The sequence below is a fragment of the Artemia sp. Qi Xiang Cuo genome, chromosome 5, assembly GCF_049724085.1.
Source record: "Artemia sp. Qi Xiang Cuo chromosome 5, ASM4972408v1, whole genome shotgun sequence".
NCBI lineage: Eukaryota > Metazoa > Arthropoda > Branchiopoda > Anostraca > Artemiidae > Artemia > Artemia sp. Qi Xiang Cuo.
Genome location: NC_142798.1, coordinates 6,067,358 through 6,088,176, shown reverse-complemented (window position 1 = coordinate 6,088,176; position 20,819 = coordinate 6,067,358). Strand labels below are relative to the sequence as shown.

Here is a 20,819-nt window from a genome sequence, read left to right as displayed (position 1 = left end):
TTGATATTTGGAAATAGATCTTATCTTAAAAACCCAAGCTATGAAGCAAATACGAGGAAAAATTATAAGAAATATATCAAGAACTATAATCCAGTCGGAAAATTAAGATTGGCTTAAGATCGCAATATGGTATATGTAGTCCTCATAATAGGCTTTGGGGAGCTGTGTGTGGATCACAGGATGTAGCAAAGAGAATGAGTAACGTAAAAGAGTGGAAACTGGCACCAGTGTCAACAGAAAAACTATCAACGTCATCTAGCATATGGCGACACTTGCCATTTTTCCAAGCTCTAATCATGTTTCTGCCAAGAACAAAGACTATATACTTATTACTACTCTAATTTTTACCAATTGCACTGACTGAATTAAGTGTTCTTATCATTATACTAATAAAAATACCAAATATTGTCAAATGCTAGATGGCGTTGACAGTTGTTTTTTTTATCGACACTAGTGCCAGTTTCCTCTCTTATAAATTACACATACTCTTTGGGCTGTAGTTTAAAATATAGGAGAGTAGCAATACCTATCATGTCAACTTGAATTTGCTCAATTGCATAAATTCTAAAATGAAATTGTTAAAAATTTTATAACACCACGCATTAGCAGTGGATACCAAGGAGGGTTAGCTATCTTTGTATTATAGTTTGTTTGGTCAAAATATAGTTTTCTCAGGGTCAGATACTCCTCGCCTCTGAACTGTCAAAAAATTTCAGGATCATGGAGGGAGCCGAATCAGGTATTTGCCAAACCTGAAGAAGCATGATCAAATTTTTCTTTTATATTATTTAGTAAAAAATCTCCCAATAGGAGGCAGCATATGGAATGTGAGAAAGGATGATGCAAAAATATTTCGATTAAAACGTAACTTGTAGCAATTATGGATGCATATGCAGAGGCGATTCCGCGAGAAATGTGGCTTACCAAAAGTCAGCGCATGTTGGAAAAATTGAACTGATGGGAAGGCTAAGACTGGTAACACTTTTTCCTGGCTGAACTAGAGAGGACCCAAGAGGATGGGACGGGACTGCTTTTGCCTCACGAGGAACTCGCACTTCTCAGCATTACATTCAGGATTTCAGAAAGTCGTTTACTAGTTTGAGAATTTCATTAGTATATGATACAAGAGAGGTAATGGTACCATTAGAAAGGCAGGTAATTGATACAATTAGAGGTTTTGCATACCCATGCAGAAGTACTAGCCAGAAAGCTGGGGGTCATAGCCCCCTCTCCTCCCTCCCTAGAAAACCAAAAATGTATATAAGAGCACAGTTTGACTACAGTTGAAAAAAACGGCATAAATGATTTTCTAGCAAATTCCCTATCCTTCATACCTTTATTCCTATATTTGTAGAATTATGCAAAACTAATACTTTGCTGAAAACCCAAAAGAATATATTATTTAAGTACAGTAGGACCATTAATTGCTTTAGGATATTTTTATTGCCGAAAAAGAGAGTATTTTAGAATGTATTTTATATGATTTGAATTTGCTTAATTTGATACGACTCTTACCCAATCCAGAATTTAAAGTTTTATATTACTAACTGTTGAAATAGTTAATAATTTTTAATAACATTTAATAATTGTTGAAAAACTGTTATCAGTTATTCCTATTGCTAGCTGTTTATTTTACGACTGGTAAGACTAATGAGTTGCATTATTAATCAATCTCTCATTTTCGTATTCTGCTTAATGACTTTGTAGCTACTAAAACGTTTTTTTCCTTCAGTTTTTTGACAGCATTTAAATTACGTCCAGATATTATGAGTCCCAATTCAACTTGTCCTAAAATTCTATGATTAAAAAAGAAAAAAGAAAATGCGCGAGTTTTAGAGGATTAAAGCTTTATTATTTAAAATACTTTTCCTTTCAAAACCTTATATAAAGTACAATGTTTACTTATGTAATTATAATAAGTGGTGACATATTGCCACTGTTATAATTAGTTATTCCTATTACTAGCTTTTTACATTACGACTGGTAAACCTTTTTTTCTATATTGTGTTTCTGTGTGGGCTTCAACTTTTCCTTCAGTGTATAAACCCCTTCAAATTTTACAAAATAAAGCGATAAGGATACTTTTTCAGATTCATAATAGGTCTTCTGTTACTCATCTTTTTGGATCAGCTGGAATTTTTTCTTTACATCAACTTCTTTTCATTGCAATATCCCAGATATGTCACAATTATGTTTTTGGCCAGTTAGCATCACATTTCCATGGAATTTTCCCTCTTAACTCGCAGCATCATTCATATCCGACATCACTCAGGTTCAATTTCTCACACGAGTTTAGGCGAACAACTAGAGAAGGATTTAGTTTGAGGCATATTGGTCCGAAAGTGTGAAATTCTATTCCCCTGGGTATTAGAGAGTGTGCTGATTACCGGCAGTTTCGCAGAATGGTGGGGAAGTTTATCTCTGACGATTGACTTTGGTTTTATTTACCTTGTTTGTATTTTGGCAGTTGTCCAAGAGGCTTGTTGGTTTTTTTTTTTTTTTTTTTGTTTTTTTTTTTGTTTTTTTATTTATTTATTTAATTTATTAACAGTGTTTAATATTTTGTTGTAATTTTTAATGCGCTCAATTATGCCACCAGGCATGTTTGCAGGTGTATTTTGTAGTATTATGTATATTTCATAAATAAAATATCTGTATCTGTAAAACTAATGAGTTGCACTATTAATGGATCTGTCATTTTTGTATTTTGTATTTTGTATTTTGTATTTTGCATAATGACTTTCTAAAATATATGACTACTAAAATGTCTACTAAAATATGTGACTACTAAAATAATGACTAAAATTTGTGACATAATGACTACTAAAATATGTTTTTTTTTTCCTGGAGTTTTTGACAGTATTTAAAGTTTTTGACAGACTATGACCATCAATGTAGATTAGTAGTGTTATTTCTGCAGGCTAATTGGGGACTTACCTGCTCCTTAATGCTACTCAAGGCTCACTTAGCCTATTTATCTGCTTAGCTTATTTTGTGATGGAATTTTAATTTCTGTACAATAATTTGATATAACCACCACCTGAAAGAAGAAGAAAAGCGTACAATATAAATACATAAGAAAGAAGATACTTAAGAAAATAATATAAATGTACAAAAGAGAAGCATATAGATAAAAAATAAAATGATTAAGAAATCATATTAAGAAAAGAAAGTCACCAAGAAAAACAAACATAAAAAAATAATATGAATATACATAAAAGAACCATAAAAATAAGAAAGAAAATGATTAAGAAACCATATTAAGAAAAGAAAGTGACCAAGAAAATCACACATAAGAAAATAATATAAATGTACATAAGGGGGTCATCTAAATAAAAGAAAAAAAAACTAAAGAGATTACGTTAAAAAATGTATATCATACATAACAAAATAATATAAATGTACGTAAGAGCTTCATAAATAAAAAAGAAAGTTATTAAAAAATTTTGTTAATAAAAGACAAGAATATCAAAAAGAAAATCATAGGTAAGAAAATTATATAAATGCAATAGAAAAAACATAAAATTTTTTTTTAACTACAAATTGAATGAAAAGTGGCATATTAAAAGAAGGGCCTGATTAAGCATAATTAACTATGGAATAGCTGAAATAATGAAATAACGTGAATTAAGTCTTTTATTTTGCTTTTATAGGATTGTTTCATCTCTTTTAAGAGAAATTCTGGTGCGCTCTGTTCTCATGCCGGCTCTTGATATAGCAGCAGAACCAGTCCACTTAAATGCATTAATTCTCCTTCTTCTTGGAAACAAATCTTTGGAATTACCGGAAAACTCTTCGCATGATGTTAATCTTTTAGAAGCTTTTCATTTAAGAGGAGGAGTCAACAGATCAGAGATCTACGCTTTGTCATTGAAGGAGTTAAGAAGTGATATCAAATACAGCGAGCTGCTTAGGAACGTTCTTAAAAGAGAAGATGCAGATATTTTTTTGAATTTTTGTGATTCCATTGGTAAGTTGAGCTATATTTTAAATTTTTAAATTTTTTTCATTTGTTCACTAACTGTTAGCTTTTAGCTACGTCTTGTAGCCTTCAAATTGCGGTTCGGAAACCGAACTCGATTCGGCAGCCAAAAATGTTGCTTGGCTACACCTACGTAATTATAAACATTTCTTTGCAGGTCGTATCAGTAACATCTAATATTAAGCTGAGTGTATCCTAAAATCTTTTATTCTTTTCACTGGCGGGTCCAGTGGTGCTGGGGACCCCTCCCCCCGAGTATTTTTTCTGGCCCCCTCTGTCCCTGTTTGATTTTCCCTTTTCACTATTTTTTTGAATAAATTTGTCAATCTGGTCAATTATTGGCACCTTTGTCACATTGCCCCCTCCCAAGATTTTGTCCATTCGCGCCCTTGTCACATTGGGCCTCCCCCAAGATTTTGCTCTAGATCCGCCCCTTCTTTCAGCCAGGTTCTGTTATGCCTCAAATTCTGAGAAATTTAAAGTCCTATAATAGTTCAAGCTTAAAATGACCAGAAAGTACTATCGAAGAGTAAGTAAAACTTAAAACAAACGGAAGTCAATAGGAATAATCACATAAAGATAGTGGCTACTGATATAGATGAATAAATAAATCATAAAACGAGTTAAAGTTTAAAGTCAATGCTCGAGTTAAACTTAAAACGAACAGAGATTCAAATCTTCCCAAATCTATTTTTTAAATGTGACTGCCATTTGTTTGATTGTGTTCGAATTTGATTTGTAATTGAAGCTAGCAAAATGTTGATGAATGTGGATATGAGTGAGTCGTTCATGGTACATAGAATGGTAATAGAGATCTATGTTTGCCATTTTTGAGAAGATGGTACAGAATACATCAATTTTCCACCAAGATCGGTTAAAGAAATTTGTATTTGTTAATAATCAGTGACTACAGTCGACAGTTATTGTTTTCTGCAAAAAAGGAAAAACAAAAACAAAGGAAAACAGAAAAATGTGACACATCACTGCTACCCATTCGAAAAAACGCATTTTCCTTGTTGCTCAGGATGGAGGCTCTAGTTCTCCTTAATTGGGTTGTAGGCTAGGGAAATTCCGGTGGGGAAGTTTTCATTTGTGGTGCAAGTGACCACGAGCGATCACAAACATGTGTTATTTTTCAGGGATCAGGGATTTCAGGGTATCTAACCAATGGTCAAGAGAGGGCTCATTCCAACGGAAATTAAAAAATCTAGTGCCTTCTTCAAATAGCAAAAAAGAAGTGCTTCAAATATGCCACAGTGAAGTGCCGCTTTCTGTCATTTTATGTTGCAGAATAATAAGCCTATAATAGGACTAGCCTAAAATATAATATTTGACTAAGCCTATAATATGCCTATAATAGGACTATAATATGCCTGTAACATGCCTACAATAAGCCCATAATAGGACTAGCCTATAATATAATATTTGATTAAGCCTATAATATGAATACTGTGGGTGATTGGCCCCTTCTTATTGTAAAACTTTTTTGTTACATAAAATATTGCATTAACCTGCTTACTAGCACCGATGGTGGAGGGGTGTTTTTTTTCTTGTTTCACGGGTGGAGGGGGATTGACCCCCCTTACAGCATCTATGGGAAAACGAATGCCAACGTCCATGGGGCGGTCAGTGTCCTTTTTAATCATAGGTAGCGCAATAGCACTGCATAAAGAACGGTGTTGGCGCATTGTATTTTTTTTTAAACCAGGGCACTTTATATAGAAGGAGTTGTTGTAGAAACTTCAAAATGTGCTCATTCAATTTGAAATTGCTAGTTCTAGGGCCCTTTTTAATAGTCGAAAGTTATTGGAGGGTAACCAGCCCTCCCCCCACGCTAATCTTCCCCCAAATACATCCAGTCCAAATTTTGAGATAGCCATTTTGTTCAGCATAGTTGAATTGTCCAGTAATTATGTCTTTGAAGATTACAACCCCTCCCCCCACAGCCCTTAGGGAAAATATTGTAAGTTATGCCCTGGTTTGTATAGAAAGGTAGTCCTATAAACTTTGGAGGGGGCTTATTCGGTTGGTAGTCAGAAGTTCTAGTGGCCTTTTAAAGAGTCAAAGCGACCAAAGGACAGTTACCCCTCCCTCCACACATGTCGTGTTTTCCCGAAATGTATCCAACAGGAATTGTTAGATAGCCCTTTTATTCAAAATAGTCCAAAGATCATATAGCAAGGCTTTTGGGGTTGAAACAAACCCCCAGAGTCTGGGTGCAAGGGTCGTAAGTTGTGTCCCGGTGGACAGGCTACACATCAGTTTTTACATTAGTTTTACAGGCTAGTGATAAAGTAGACCAATAAAGTCGGCTAAACATTTGTTTTACAAAGCAATGTTTAGTAATATTAAATAAGAAAACCAAAAAGTTTACTGTATAACTTTGTTCATAGGTCCCTATAATAATTTGATAACTAACAGGTTATACAGAAAACTATACAATTTCCATGTTTAAAGGAAACATAACACTTTTAATTAATTTCATCTTTTGTGTTCCTGGCCTCCCCCAGGCCATTCAGTGTGTCCTCAGGTGGCGATAGGAGATCTCTCTAAAGATATGTAGGGTACCTCCATAGGAGGCACGGACCAAGGGGGACCTTGTCCCTAGGGGATCATAATAGAAACTGGGGAACCTTTGACTGGGGTCATAAAAACAGGCGGAGAAGGAATATGGCCAATGAAATTTACATTCAAAAGGGCCCACTGGTTTGTCCACAAGTCCCATGAGTTGCAAAACTTCTCCCAGTAATGGGTTAAATTGCATGGTGATGAAGAACACCATCGCGGGAGGATCCTCTATAGGAGTACAACTGTGGCAGGGCCTAAGATCCAGATCTATGGACAACGGCCTCTACAAAAATCTGCCTCGACCTTTTCGGGGTACCTGCAAGACTGGGGACCTTGCGGTCAACTCTCTTCCCACTTGAGGAGTGGCGCCCCTCGAGGAAATTATAGCCTAGTAAACGACACAGCATTCGCACGGGATTCTAACTAATGGACAATTCTTCTGGGCTTGGTTTGTTTTGATGGGCGTATTTGGGCTGAAAAACCTCTTAATATATAATATATAATATATAATGAGTCGGAGGTAATAGGCTTGAGATTGTCAGTGCAGGATTTCGACTCTTGTTGATAGAAGAGCATCGCCAAGTGTTAAAAACCATGTTGTAACCAAGATGGGCCCAGGATTGGACAAAACCTCCATTGATGGATGTCCCAGGGACTTCTTTCTGTCCGGTTATAAGCCAGCTTAAGCATTTTGGTGTACATTCGAGAAGATATGTGATCCACGTCCTGCACAGGTCTCCGGGATCATTGCTTTTCCGGGGGCGAAAATAATTTTAATAATTTAAAGAACATGAAAATTGGAACTTGGATATAACGACGTTTAAAAATGAGTATCGTATCAACATTTTGACTGATGAATTCATACGATTCGAGCTCTACTTTTTAGGACTTTGAGAAACTCATATCGCAGGACTAAGAAGCATGAAACTAGGTTATATAGAATTCGTTTACTCAGGCACGAAGGATGGGGTATATAGACAGGGAGTAGGGCTCATGATGAATAAGGAAGCTGCTAAGTCTTGTTTAGGCTGGGAAGGTGTTAATAATAGAATACTAATTGTTCATTTTATGACTAAAAAGTTCAGGGTATCAGTTATAGTAGTATACGCCCCCGTAGAACCGATTGACGAAGACACTAGTAACTCAGATTGGTTCCACCTGCCAGCACAGGATAGTATAAGCCGGACTGCAGGTTGGTATATTATGTTTTTACTGTGAATTTACGATACCCAGGTTGGTAGAAATATAGGTTGAGGATAACCTTCCCTAGGCAAACTTAATACAGGAAAGGGAAGTAGCAACGAGAAAAGGCCTTTGCAATTTTGTAGGTATAACAATCTTGTTATATCCATTACGGTGTTTGGTCATTAAATGACTCGTAAGTTAACATGGCATTCATATGATGGCAAGACAGCAGACCTTTTTTATTATGTTACTGTAAACCAAAGATTGGCAAGATCAATACAAAATATTGGGGTATACAGGAGGGCCACAATTTATGTTAAGAATAAAGATCACCATCCAGTAGTGTCAAGGGTTAATTTTAAAGTTGACATTTTGGAAGGGTAACTACCTCCCGGGAAGTTATGATGTTGGTAGACTCCAGGATGAGAATTTGAGAGAAACTTTCCAGGAACAGTTGAGTATTAAACTGAAGATTTTAAAATTTGACAAAGTAGGAGATGGATGGAATAAATTAAGGAAAACAATTTTTGAAGTTGCTGAAGGTGTATTAGGGAAGAAAGCTAGAACTGCAGCTAAGAATATTAGTGAAAAAGCTTTATGTTTAATAGAAAGGAGAAAGGATTTATACAAGAATTATCTGAGTGACAGATCGTATGAAAACAAAAGAAATGTAAAGAAAGTGGAGAAAGCATTAAAATATGAACTAAGGAGGTGTGAAGTGGAGGCAATGGATAAAATTGCCGAGGATCTGGAAGATGCAGCTAGACGGCATAATAGTAAAATATTGTACTGGCACGTTAACAAATTGAGAGGGAGTAGTCAATCCGGACTTGGCCCAGTTAAAGATAGGAATGGGGTCGCAATTAGCGATAAGGAAAAAATTAAAGAGAGATGGGCTGAATTTTTTGAGAATTTGCTCAACCGAGATAGAGTTGCAGGAAAACATATAGAGGAAAATGAAAAAGATTATGATACATTGGATGTGAAGGAAGATTTGTTTTGTGAGGAGGAATTAGAAACAGTACTAAAAGGGTTAAAGAATAATAAAGCTCCAGGTGCTGTTTGGGTAGAAAGTGAGTTTCTTAAATATGGTGGCTCTTAGGTTAGAAATAATTTACTGAAGATTATGAAAATGATTTTTGAAAAAGGGGAAGGAACTAACAATTTTAGGGAAAACTTAATTAATCCACTTTATAAGAAATGTGATAAAAGTGAGTGTGGTAGTTATCGAGGCACTAGTCTGGTCTATGTAGGTAGTAAATTACTTAGTAATATGATACTTTTTAGACTGAAAGATGCCATAGGCAAAATTTTAGGAGAAGAACAGTGCGGTTTGAAAAAAGGTAAAGGATGTGTCGACCAAATTTTCACTCTTAGGCTATTAATTGAAAAATGCCTGAATTTCCAAACACCTTTGGCCCTCAGTTTGATAGATTATGAGCAAGCGATCATTTCTGCTGATCGAAGAGCTTTAGTAAAGGCTTCATCCTTGTATGGTATTTGTACCAGACAAATACGTTAAAATGATTAGTGCTATGTACGAGAATAACACTGCTGCTGTTAAGGTAGGAAATGAGATTAGCAGTTGGTTTCGTATTAAATCAGGAGTTAAGCAGGGTTGTGCTCTATCCCTTTTTATATGGATTATTTTATGTACTTTGTGTGAAGGAGCACAGGAAAGGCAATGAGAGACCCCGTAATCAAATGGGGAGGAAAAAGTTTCCTGGACTTGGATTATGCTGATGATTTAAGCATCCTAGATGAAAGTGTGAGCAAAATGAATGAACTTTTAAAGGTTTTGCGATTTCAGGGTGCTAGAATAGGTTTGAAAATTAATGTTAAGAAGACTAAGTCAGTAAGGCTAGTAATAAGTGAAGATGAAAAAGTGACATTGGGTAATGAAAAGATTGATCAGGTGGACAGCTTCACTTACCTTGGAATTATTCTTAGTAAAGACGGGGGGAGCACTGAAGATGTTAAAAGTAGAATAGCCGAGGCTCAGGGTGTTTTTTAAAAGTTAAAAGAACTCTGGAAGAATAGGAAGATAAGTCTGCAAACCAAGATTAGAATATTATAAGCTACAGTGATGACAGTGGTCAAATATGGCTCTGAAGCATGGACGCTCCGAAAAGCGGATGAAGATTTGCTAGATGTTTTCCAGAGAAATTGCATAAGGTTTGTTTTGGGTACCCGGCTGACTGACCGTATTTCAAACAATAGGCTATGCAAAATGTGGTTCAATACCGCTCTCTATGGCTATAATGAAAGAAAGGTTGAGGTGGCTAGGGCACGTTGTGCGGATGAAGGATGACAGATTGCCGAAGATTGTTCTTTTCGGCCAACCATCTAGGGCTAAACGGAAAGCAGGTCTTCCCCGTCTGGGCGTGGGAGGACGTCATAAAGAAAGATTTAAAGGAGATGGGAACTTCGTGGGCGGGTGTAAAAAGGGAGTCTTTGAATAGATTGGGGTGGAGGAGGAGCGTGAGAAGCTGTGTTGGCCTCAGGCGGCTTGGTGCTGCGGTGAGTTGTTAGTAGTAGTAGTAGTAGTAGTATGAAAGGGATGGTTGTATAAACTTTAGAGTAGGCTTATTTGGTTGAAAATTGGAAGTTCTAGTTCCCTTTTAAGAGTAAAAAGTGATGAGAGCAACAAACTCCCCCCTGACCACCTTTCTTTTCACCGAACGCTTCTGATTGAAATTTTGAGATAGTTATTTTGTTCAAAATAGTCCAATGAACATATAACAATGCCTTCAGGCTCCCCCATGATCCCCCAGAGCCCTGGGGCAATGGTTGTAAGTTATGTCCTGGGGTTATATAAAATTTTTATGGAATGGTTGGTCGTATAAACTTCACATGGGGCTCAATAGATTTGAAATTGGAATTTGATGTACCATTTTAAGATTCAATGTGGTTTGAGAGCAACCAGCCCCCCCCCCTGACGCCCATCATTTCCCAAAACAAACATCCAAACAAAGTTTTGAGACATCTAGTTTTTCAGCATTCTTGAAAGGTTCAGCATTTATGCGTTTGGAAATGGTTACAGATTGCTGATACGGGCGTATATGCAATTTTTTGGAATGGCTTATCGTATCAAGAGGAAATTTCAGGTGTATCATGAATGGGATGTTCAGTTGACCAAAAGGCAAAATTAACCTGCTACTACTGCTATTAATACAGCTGCTACAACTGTTCCTAATACCACCACTACTACTATGACACTAATACAATTTAGGCTACGCGTATAAAGGTGAAACTTTGACAGAATACTGAGGGGGAAATTGAACTAAATCAAAATACAATATGTACATGCAGATTGTCAAAAGGGAGTATCTCAAGAATAGATTTGGGTATTCAGTTGGAACTTTCAGAGAATACTTGAAGCGGAAGATCAATTGACAAAAAATAATATATGCATGCCACTACTAACACTACTACCAATGCTATTTTTACTAATGCTACTATTGCAACTACTATTTCAATTGTAACAACTTGTAAGGCTTAGAGTATTAAGATAGAAAGGGCGTCAAAAGGGGGTCAAAACTGCACATCAGCAATATTTTTGGAACGGCTTACCGTGTCAAGTTGTTCCGGGGCATCATGAGTGGGATGTTCAACTGAGCAAAAGGCAAGATGTACATGCTACTACTAATGTTAATACTGCTGGTACTACTGTTACTATTACTACTAATAAAACACTAACACTGCAACTGCTTCTACTACGCAACTTCTCTAATACTAGTACTATTAAGGCTAAGTCTATGAAGATAAAACTTGAGAGAATATTGATGGAAAATTCGAACTAACAAGAGAGATAGATAGATAAGAGAAAGATAGATAATTTCATTTGACAAAAATAAAATAAATAAATACGGGTTTTTTTTTGCTGCACCTGCTAAAAATCCCTAAGGACTTGTTGGCAGCAAATCTTCTATTCTAGATATTTTAAAATATACTATTTTATATTATTCCACAAGGTAATAATACTAAATCCACACATACACACCAACCATCCTACTTACATAAAACACATACATCAATTCTATTCTTTTGCAAGGAAAAATCTTTTGATTGTGGCCTTGAAGGTTGACTTGCATTTCGTATTGCAACCGGTATTATATCCATACGCTGAGAGCAAATTTTCTTATCACAAAAAAGGCTAAAAAAAACTCGTATTTCTAAATATATGTACTAGCTTCGATGCTCCTTGTGTATCATGACTATCGAGATCACTATTTATCGAAAAAAACATTTTCGAAAGAAGAGAGAAGTAAATTACTAAGATATTTATATGACAAAATACTAACTTGATAATCAAGTGACTAAAGACAAATGTGCAGTTAGATTGTCAAAAGAGCATATCTTAAAAATTGATTTGTGTATCCAGTTGGAACGAGAAGAGAATGCTTAAAGGACAAGATCAATTGACCAAAGGGAATATGTGCAAACTACGACTAATACTACTACCACTGCTATAATTACTACTACTACTATTGCTCCAACTACTACTTCTATCGTAACTACTTTTAAGGCTAAGAGTATTAGGATTGAAATTTCAAGAACTATATAAATGTACAGGTTATCAAAAGGCATATCTTTTATCAATGTCTAGGTGTGATTTACTTTATTATGGCTCACAGCAGAGTTTGAGGGTGTTTTCCGTGAGAAAAAGCCCATTCAGTGTGATTTTTAACGTTTTTCGTTTCTTGGGGGAGGAAACTAGGAGGCTGTCTTTTCGCGTGGCACTAAATTATGACAGTGGATAGTGATTTGAATGAAATCCCGTTATCAAGGTTACAAGAATTAGAAGGTCAGTTTTATTCAATTCGGTTTTTCAAGCTCGTTTAGCTCATAATATTAATGATATTTCATATTCTTTTAATATTTAACCAAATAAATATGTATTTTCTAATGAAATAACTCAAAAAATTCGTATTTTAAGACGATATTGTTCTGGAATTTTCGGGGATGAGTGAGCGGACGGGGTGTGATTGAGAAGTTTTTATCTGATTCGGTTACTGATATTTTAGGCCTTTATGAGACTTTCCTAAATGGAAATTCTGCAAATAAAATTGATGTAAAAGAATACCAATTTTTTTTTATAGTAATAGAGCACAGCAAAATAATGGTAGTTTAGCTGTTTTGATTAAAACTTATATTCCTGCACGAATGAGAGATGATTTTTTACACTTTAATATTGAAAGGAATTTTGCATGTTGTGTAGTTGAATGTTTTTTGCCTAATAATGTAAAAATTTTAATTGTAGTATTATACCGCCCTCCTTCTTCTAGTAAGGTTACTTTCATAAATAGATTGTAAATTATGCTGGTTTATCTTTCAAGTCTGCGTATTCCATTCATGATCCTTGGCGATTTTAACATAGACCTAATGACCTTCAGACCATCATGAAATTGATAATTAATTAAAAAAAACTTTTTCCACAAAATAAGTTTTTCAAAAAAAGTAAAGTAAAAAAGTAAAAAATAAAATAAAAAATCTGCCAAGTGTGAAACTACCACAAATCAGCATCAATAAATAAATGAAACCCAAAACGAACAGAAATTACAATAAATAACCGAGTCAAACTCAAAAGGAGCAGATATTAACATGAGTAGGGCTCAAAACCCCTATGCCTTCCCAAGGCCAGAACATAATTTGCACTTTACTGAAAAATATAAATGTTTTTACTTTTATAACTTTAATAAATCAAATAATATTAACATTTGTGTTTCTTTCACATTCATTTGTGTTTCTTTCAGTTAAGTGCAAGTTATGTTCTGGCCTTGGGATGGCATAGAGAAACTATATGCGTCTTGAACAGTCTTGGAAAGTATAAACAATATCAAATTTAATATTTGATATATAATTATGTTAGTTGTTGAAAGATCCATCAGTTCAATAATTTATTTCACTCTAATTTTATTTTTATTAATTACTTCCATGTTGACTTTGAGGGAACCTGAATAAGAAAAATATCAAATATTTAGTCATACACTTAAGAACAATCTTTTTCAAATGAAATATAACTTACTTATTTGAAAATAAAGTTGTTTTCTTGCATGTTGACTGAGAGGGAGTCTGAAAAAGAAAAATATCAAAAATTAGTCATATGCTTAAGAATAATCTTTTTCAAAAAATTTATAACTTACTTAGATGGAATTGAAGTTGTTTTCTTCCATGTTGGCTCAAAGAGAATCTGATAAAAAAAAATTTCAAATATTGGTCATATGCTTAAGAAAAATCTTTTTCAACAATTTATAAGTTAGTTACGTGAAACTAATGATGTTTTCTTTCATGTTGACAAAGAGGGAACCGGAAAAAGAAAAATATTAAATACTATTCATATCCTTAAGAACAATCTTTTTCAAATAATTTATAACTTACTGAAATTTATAACATTTATATGTATATTAATTTATTTAGTTGTTGAAAGATCCACCAGTTCAATAATTTATTTCGCTCTAATTTTATTTTTATTTTCAATACTGAAAGAACTGAGAAAGAAAATATTTTTAATATAATTCGTTTTCAGTGAAGCGCCAATGACGCAGTAGGCTTTTGGTTTTTATTTACAGTTAAGGAAGGGGCAGTATCCAAATTCTTGTTTGTAGTGAAACTATATTTGTCTTCAACAACTTTAGAGAGAACTAATAAATTAAACTGAATATTTGATCTATAACGATATTCATTACTGAAAGCTCAGCAGTTCAAAATTTTATAATAATTTTAATGTTTATTTTATTATGTAATTATTTATAAATGTCTATTTTATTATAAAATATTAGTCATATGCTTAAGAACAAAAGTTTTCAAATAATTTTTAACCTTCTTACGTGACACTAAAGTTGTTTTCTTCTATGGTGACTTAGAGGGAACCTGAAAAAGAAAAATATAAAATACAAGTCATATGATTAACAGCAATCTTTTTGAAATAATTTATAACTCACTTGCGTGAAACTAGAGTTGTTTATTCCATGTTGACTCAGAGGGAACCTGAAAAAGAAAAATATCAAATATTAGCCATATGCTTAAGAACAATCTTTTTCAAATAATTTCTAACCTACTTACGTGACACCAAAGTTGTTTTCTTCCATGTTGTCTCAGAGGGAACCCGAAAGAGAAAAATATCAAATATTAAACATTTGCTTAAGAACAATCTTTTTGAAATAATTTATAACTTACTTGCATGAAACTAAACTTGTTTTATTCCATGTCTTTCCGAAAAACTTAGTTTTTCGAAAGTTTTTTTCCGAAAAATATTAGTCATATGATTAAGTACAACCTTTTTAAAATAATTGTAACTTACGTACGTAAAATTAAAGTTGTTTTCTTCCATGTTGATTCAGAAGGTACCTGAATAAGAAAAATGTCAAACATTAGTCGTATGATTAAGTACAACCTTTTTAAAATAATTTATAACTTACGTACGAGAAACTAAGGTTGTTTTCTTCCATGTTGACTTTGAGGGAACCTGAACAAGAAAAATATCAAATATTTAGTCATATGCTTAAGAACAATATTTTTCAAATAAAATAATACTTACTTACTTGAAAATAAAGTTGTTTTGTTTCATGTTTACTCTGAGGGAACCTGAAGAAGAAAAATATCAAATATTAGTCATATGATTAAGAACAGTTTTTTTTAAATAATTTATTACTTACTTACGTGAAACTACAGTTTTTTTTCATGTTGACTCAGAGAGAACCTGAAAAAGAAAAATATCAAATATTAGTCTTATGCTTAAGAACAATATTTTTGAAATAGTTTATAAGTTATTTACGTGAAATCAAAGTTGTTTTTCTTCCATTTTGACTCAAAGGGAACCTGAAAAAGAAAGATATCCAATGTTAGTCATATGGTTAAGAACAGTGTTTTTCAAATAGTTTATAAATTAATTATGTGAAACTAATTTTGTTTTCTTCTTTGTTGACTCAGAGGGAACCTGAAAAAGCAAAATATCGAATATTAGTCATATGGTTAAGAACAATCGATTTGAAATAATTGATGATTTACTCATGTGAGCTCAAAGTTTTTTTTTCTATGTTGACTCATAGGGAACCTGAAAAAGAAAAATATAAAATATTAGTTATATGCTTAAGAACAATTTTTTTGAAATAATTCATAACTTACTTACGTGAAATCAAAGTTGTTTTTTTTTCATGTTGACTTAGAGGGAACCTGAAAAAGAAAAATATAAAATATTAGGAATATGGTTAAGAACAGTAGTTTTGAAATAATTTATAACTTACTTACGTGAACTCAAAGTTTTTTCTTCATGTTGACTCAGAGGGAACCTGAAAAGAAAAAAAAAAATCAAATATTAGTCATATGCTTAAGAACAGTATTTTTCAAATAGTTTATAGCTTACATATCTGAAAATAAAGTTGTTTTCTTCCACGTTGACTCAGAAGGAACCTGAAAGAGAAAATATCAAAAATTAGTCATATGCTTAAGAACAATCTTTTTGAAATAGTTTATAACTTACGTACGCTAAATCAAAGTTTTTTTTTCATTTTGACTCAGAGGGAACCTGAAAAAGAAAAATATCAAATATTAGTCATATGCTAAAGAACAATCTTTTTGAAATAATTTATAACTTACGTGAAATCAAAGTTTTTTTTTCATGTTGACTCAGAGGGAACTTAAAAAGAAAGATATCCAATATTAGTCATATGGTTAAGAACTATCTTTTACAGTTAATTTATAACTTACTTACGTGAAAACTAATTTTGTTTTCTTCCATGTTGACTCAGAAGGAACCTGAAAGAGAAAAATACCAAATATTGGTCATATGTTAAAGAACAATCTTTTTGAAATAATTCCCAACCTACTTACGTACAACTAAAGTTGTTTTCTTCCATATTGACTCAGAGGGAACTTGAAAAAGAAAAATATCAAATATTAGTCATAAGCTTAAGAATAATCTATTTCAATTAATTTATAACTTACTTACGTAAGATTAAAATTGATCTCTTGGATGTTGACTCAGAAGGAACATGAAAAAGAAAAAATAAAATATTAGACATATGCTTAAGAACAATCGGTTTCAAATAATTTCTAGCCTACTTACGTGACACTAAAGTTGTTTTCTTCCATGTTGACTCAGAGGGAACCTGAAAAAGAAAAATATCAAACATTAGTCATATGCTTAAGAACAATCTTTTTTAAATAATTTGTAACTTACTTAATTGAAAAGAGTAAGTAAAGTTGTAACTTACAACTTTAAACTTACTTACGTAAGACTAAAGTTGTTTTCTGCGATGTTGACCCAGATGGAACCTGAAAAAGAAAAATATTAAATATTAGCAATATGCTTAAAAACAATCTTTTTGAAATAATTACTAACCTACTTCTGTGACACTAAAGCTATTTTCTTGCATGTTGACTCAGAGGGAACCTGAAAAAGAAAAAATATCAAATATTAGTCATATGCTTAAGAACAATCTATTTGAAATAATTTATAACTTACTTACTTGAAACTAAAGTTGTTTTCATCCATGTTGACTCAGAGAAAACCTCAAAATGGAAAATATCAACTTTTAGTCATATGCTTAAGAAAAATCTTTTTTAAATAATTTATAACCTACTTACGTGACACTAAAGTTATTTTCTTCCATGTTGTCTCAGATGGAACCTGAAAAAGAAAAATATCAAATGTTGGTCATATGCTTAATAACAATCTTTCCAGATAATGTCTAAGCTACTTACGTGAGACTAAAGTTGTTTTCTTCCATGTTGACTCAGAGGTAATTTTGAAAAAGAAAAATATCAAATATTAGTTATATGCTTAAGAGTAATCTTTTTGAAATAATTTGTAATTCACTTACGTGAAACTAAAGTTTTTTTTTCCATGCTTACTCAAAGAGGCCCTGAAAAAGAAAAATATCAAACATTAGTCATATGCTTAAGAACAATCTTTTTTAAATAATTTGTAACTTACTTAATTGAAAAGAGTAAGTAAAGTTTTAACTTACAACTTTAAACTTACTTACGTAAGATTTAAGTTGTTTTCTTCGATGTTGACTCAGATGGAACATGAAAAAGAAAAATATGAAATATTAGCAATATGCTTAAGAACAATCTTTTTCAAATAATTTCTAACCTAATTACGTGACAAAAAAGTTATTTTCTTCCATGTTGACTAAGAGGGAACGTGAAAAAGAAAAATATAAAATATTAGCAATATGCTTAAGAACAATCTTTTTCAAATAATTTCTAACCTATTTCTGTGACACGAAAGTTGTTTTCTTCCATGTTGTCTCAAAGGGAGCATGAAAAAGAAAAAATATAAAATATTAATCATATGCTTAGAACAATCTTTTTCAAATAATTTATAACTTACTTACATGAAAATAAAGTTGTTTTCTTCCATGTTAACTCAGAGAAAACCTGTAAAAGAAAAATATCAAATATTAGTCATTTGCTTAAGAACAATCTTTTTTAAATAATCTATAACTTACTTACATGACACTAAAGTTATTTTCTTCCATGTTGTCTCAGGTGGAACCTGAAAAAGAAAAATATCAAATGTTGGTCATATGCTTAATAACAATCTTTCCAGATAATGTCTAAGCTACTTACGTGAGACTAAAGTTGTTTTCTTCCATGTTGACTCAGAGGTAATTTTGAAAAAGAAAAATATCAAATATTAGTTATATGCTTAAGAGTAATCTTTTTGAAATAATTTGTAATTCACTTGCGTGAAACTAAACTTGTTTTATTACATGTTTACTCAGAGGGAACCTGAAAAAGAAAAATATCAAACATTAGTCATATTCTTAAGAACAATATTTCTTAAATAATTTATAACCTACTGACGTGACATTATAGTTGTTTTATTCAATGTTGACCCAGAGTGATACTGAAAAAGGAAAATAACAAATATTAGTCATATGCTTAAGAACAATCTTTTCAGATAATGTCTAAGCTACTTACGTGACAGTAAAGTTGTTTTCTTCCATGTTGTCTCAAAGGGAACATGAAAAAGAAAAAATATCATAAATTAGTCGTATACTTTAGAACCTTCTTTTTGAAATACTGTATAGCTTACATATTTGAAACTGAAGTTGTATTTTTCCATGTTGACTCAAAGAGAACTTATAAAAGTAATATGTGCAATATTAGTCATATTCTTAAGAACAATCTTTTTCAAATAATAACTAACCTGCTCACATGAAACTAAATTTGTTTTCTTGTGTGGTAACTAAGGGAGATCATGAAAAAGAAAAAATATGAAATATTAGTCTTGTGTGCAAGAACATTCTTTTTGAAATAAATTATAACTTACTTACTTGAAAAATAAGTTGTTTTCATCCATGTTGACTCAGAGAAAACCTGAAAAAGGAAAATATCAAGTATTAGCCATATGCTTAAGAACAATCTTTTTCAAATAATTTCTAACCTACTTACGTGACACTAAAGTTATTTTCTTCCATGTTGACTCAGAGGGAACATGAAAAAGAAAAAATATCAAATATTGGTCATATGCTTAATAATAATCTTTCCAGATAATGTCTAAGCTACTTACGTGACACTAAAGTTGTTTTCTTCCATGTTGACTCAGAGGGAACGTGAAAAAGAAAAAATATCAAATATTTGTTATATGCTTAAGAATAATCTTTTTGAAATAGTTTGTAATTTACTTGCGTGAAACTAAACTTGTTTATTCCATGTTGACTTAGAGGGAACCTGAAAAAGAAAAATATCAAATATTAATCATATGCTTAAGAAATTTTTTTTTAAAATAATTTATAACTTACTTGCATGAAACTAAACTTGTTTTATTCCATGTCTTTCCGACAAACTTATTTTTTGGAAAGTTTTTTCCTTAAAATATTAGTCATATGATTAAGTACAACCTTTTTCAAATAATCTATAACTTACGTATGTGAGATTAAAGTTGTTTTCTTCCATGTTGACTCAGAAGGAACCCGAATAAGAAAAATATCAAATATTAGTCGTATGATTAAGTACAACGTTTTTAAAATAATCTATAACTTACGTACGAGAAACTAAGGTTATTTTCTTCCATGTTTACTTTGAGGGAACCTGAATAAGAAAAATATTAAATATTAGTCTTACGCTTAAGAACAATCTTTTTCAAACAAAATATAACTTACTTACTTGAAAATAAAGTTGTTTTCTTGCATGTTGACTCAGAGGGAACCTGAAAAAGAAAAATATCAAATATTAGTCATATGCTTAAGAATAATCTTTTTCAAAAAATTTATAACTTACATGAAATTGAAGTTGTTTTCTTCCATGTTGACTCAACGGGAAACTGATAAACACATATCAAATATTGGTCATATGCTTTAGAACAATCTTTTTCAAATAATTTATAACTTAGTTACGTGAAACTAATGCTGTTTTCTTTCATGTTGACTCAGAGGGAATCGAAAAAATAAAAATAGTAAATACTATTCATATGCTTAAGAACAATCTTTTTCAAATAATTTATAACTTACTGAAATTTATAACATTTATTTGTATATTAAACTGACAATGCACATTCATTTGTATTTTTTTCAGTAAAATGTAAATTATGTCCTGGCCTTGGGATGGCATAGGGAAGCTATATGCGTCTTGAACAGTATTGGAAAGTAGAAACAACATCAAATTTAATATTTGATATATAATGATATTAGTTGTTGAAAGATCCATCGGTTCACCAATTTATTTCACTCTAATTTTATTTTTATTTTCAATGCTGAAAGAACTGGAAAAGAAAATATTTGTAATAAAATTCGTTTTCAGTGAAGCGCCAATGACGCAGTAGGTTTTTGGTTTTTATTTACAGTTAAGGAAGGGGGCAGTATCCAAATTCTTGTTTGTAGTGAAACTATATTTGTCTTGAACAACTTTAGAAAGAACTAATAAATTAAACTAAATATTTGATCTATAACGATATTAATTACTGGAAGCTCATCAGTTCAAAATTTTACTATAATTTTAATGTTTATTTTCAATCTTAAGTACAAAAGAAAATATTTGTAATAACATTGGTTTTCAGTAAAGCGCCAATGACGCAGTAGGTTTTAGACTTTTACATTGAGAGAAAGAGGTGATACCCAAATTATTGTTTGTA

The 20,819-nt window shown here is 32.2% G+C and overlaps 1 protein-coding gene across 4 annotated transcripts in view; it reads left to right on the top strand.

The window, feature by feature from the left end:
- LOC148951742 (sorting nexin-14-like) overlaps positions 1–20,819 on the top strand; it is a 245,188-nt gene that overhangs the window by 46,818 nt on the left and 177,551 nt on the right. For all 4 annotated transcript variants that reach the window (XM_089088699.1, XM_089088697.1, XM_089088698.1 and 1 more), the window contains one exon: positions 3,654–3,970. In XM_089088699.1, coding sequence (XP_088944825.1) covers positions 3,654–3,970 — 317 coding nt within the window. The remainder of the gene's footprint in view (positions 1–3,653; positions 3,971–20,819) is intronic.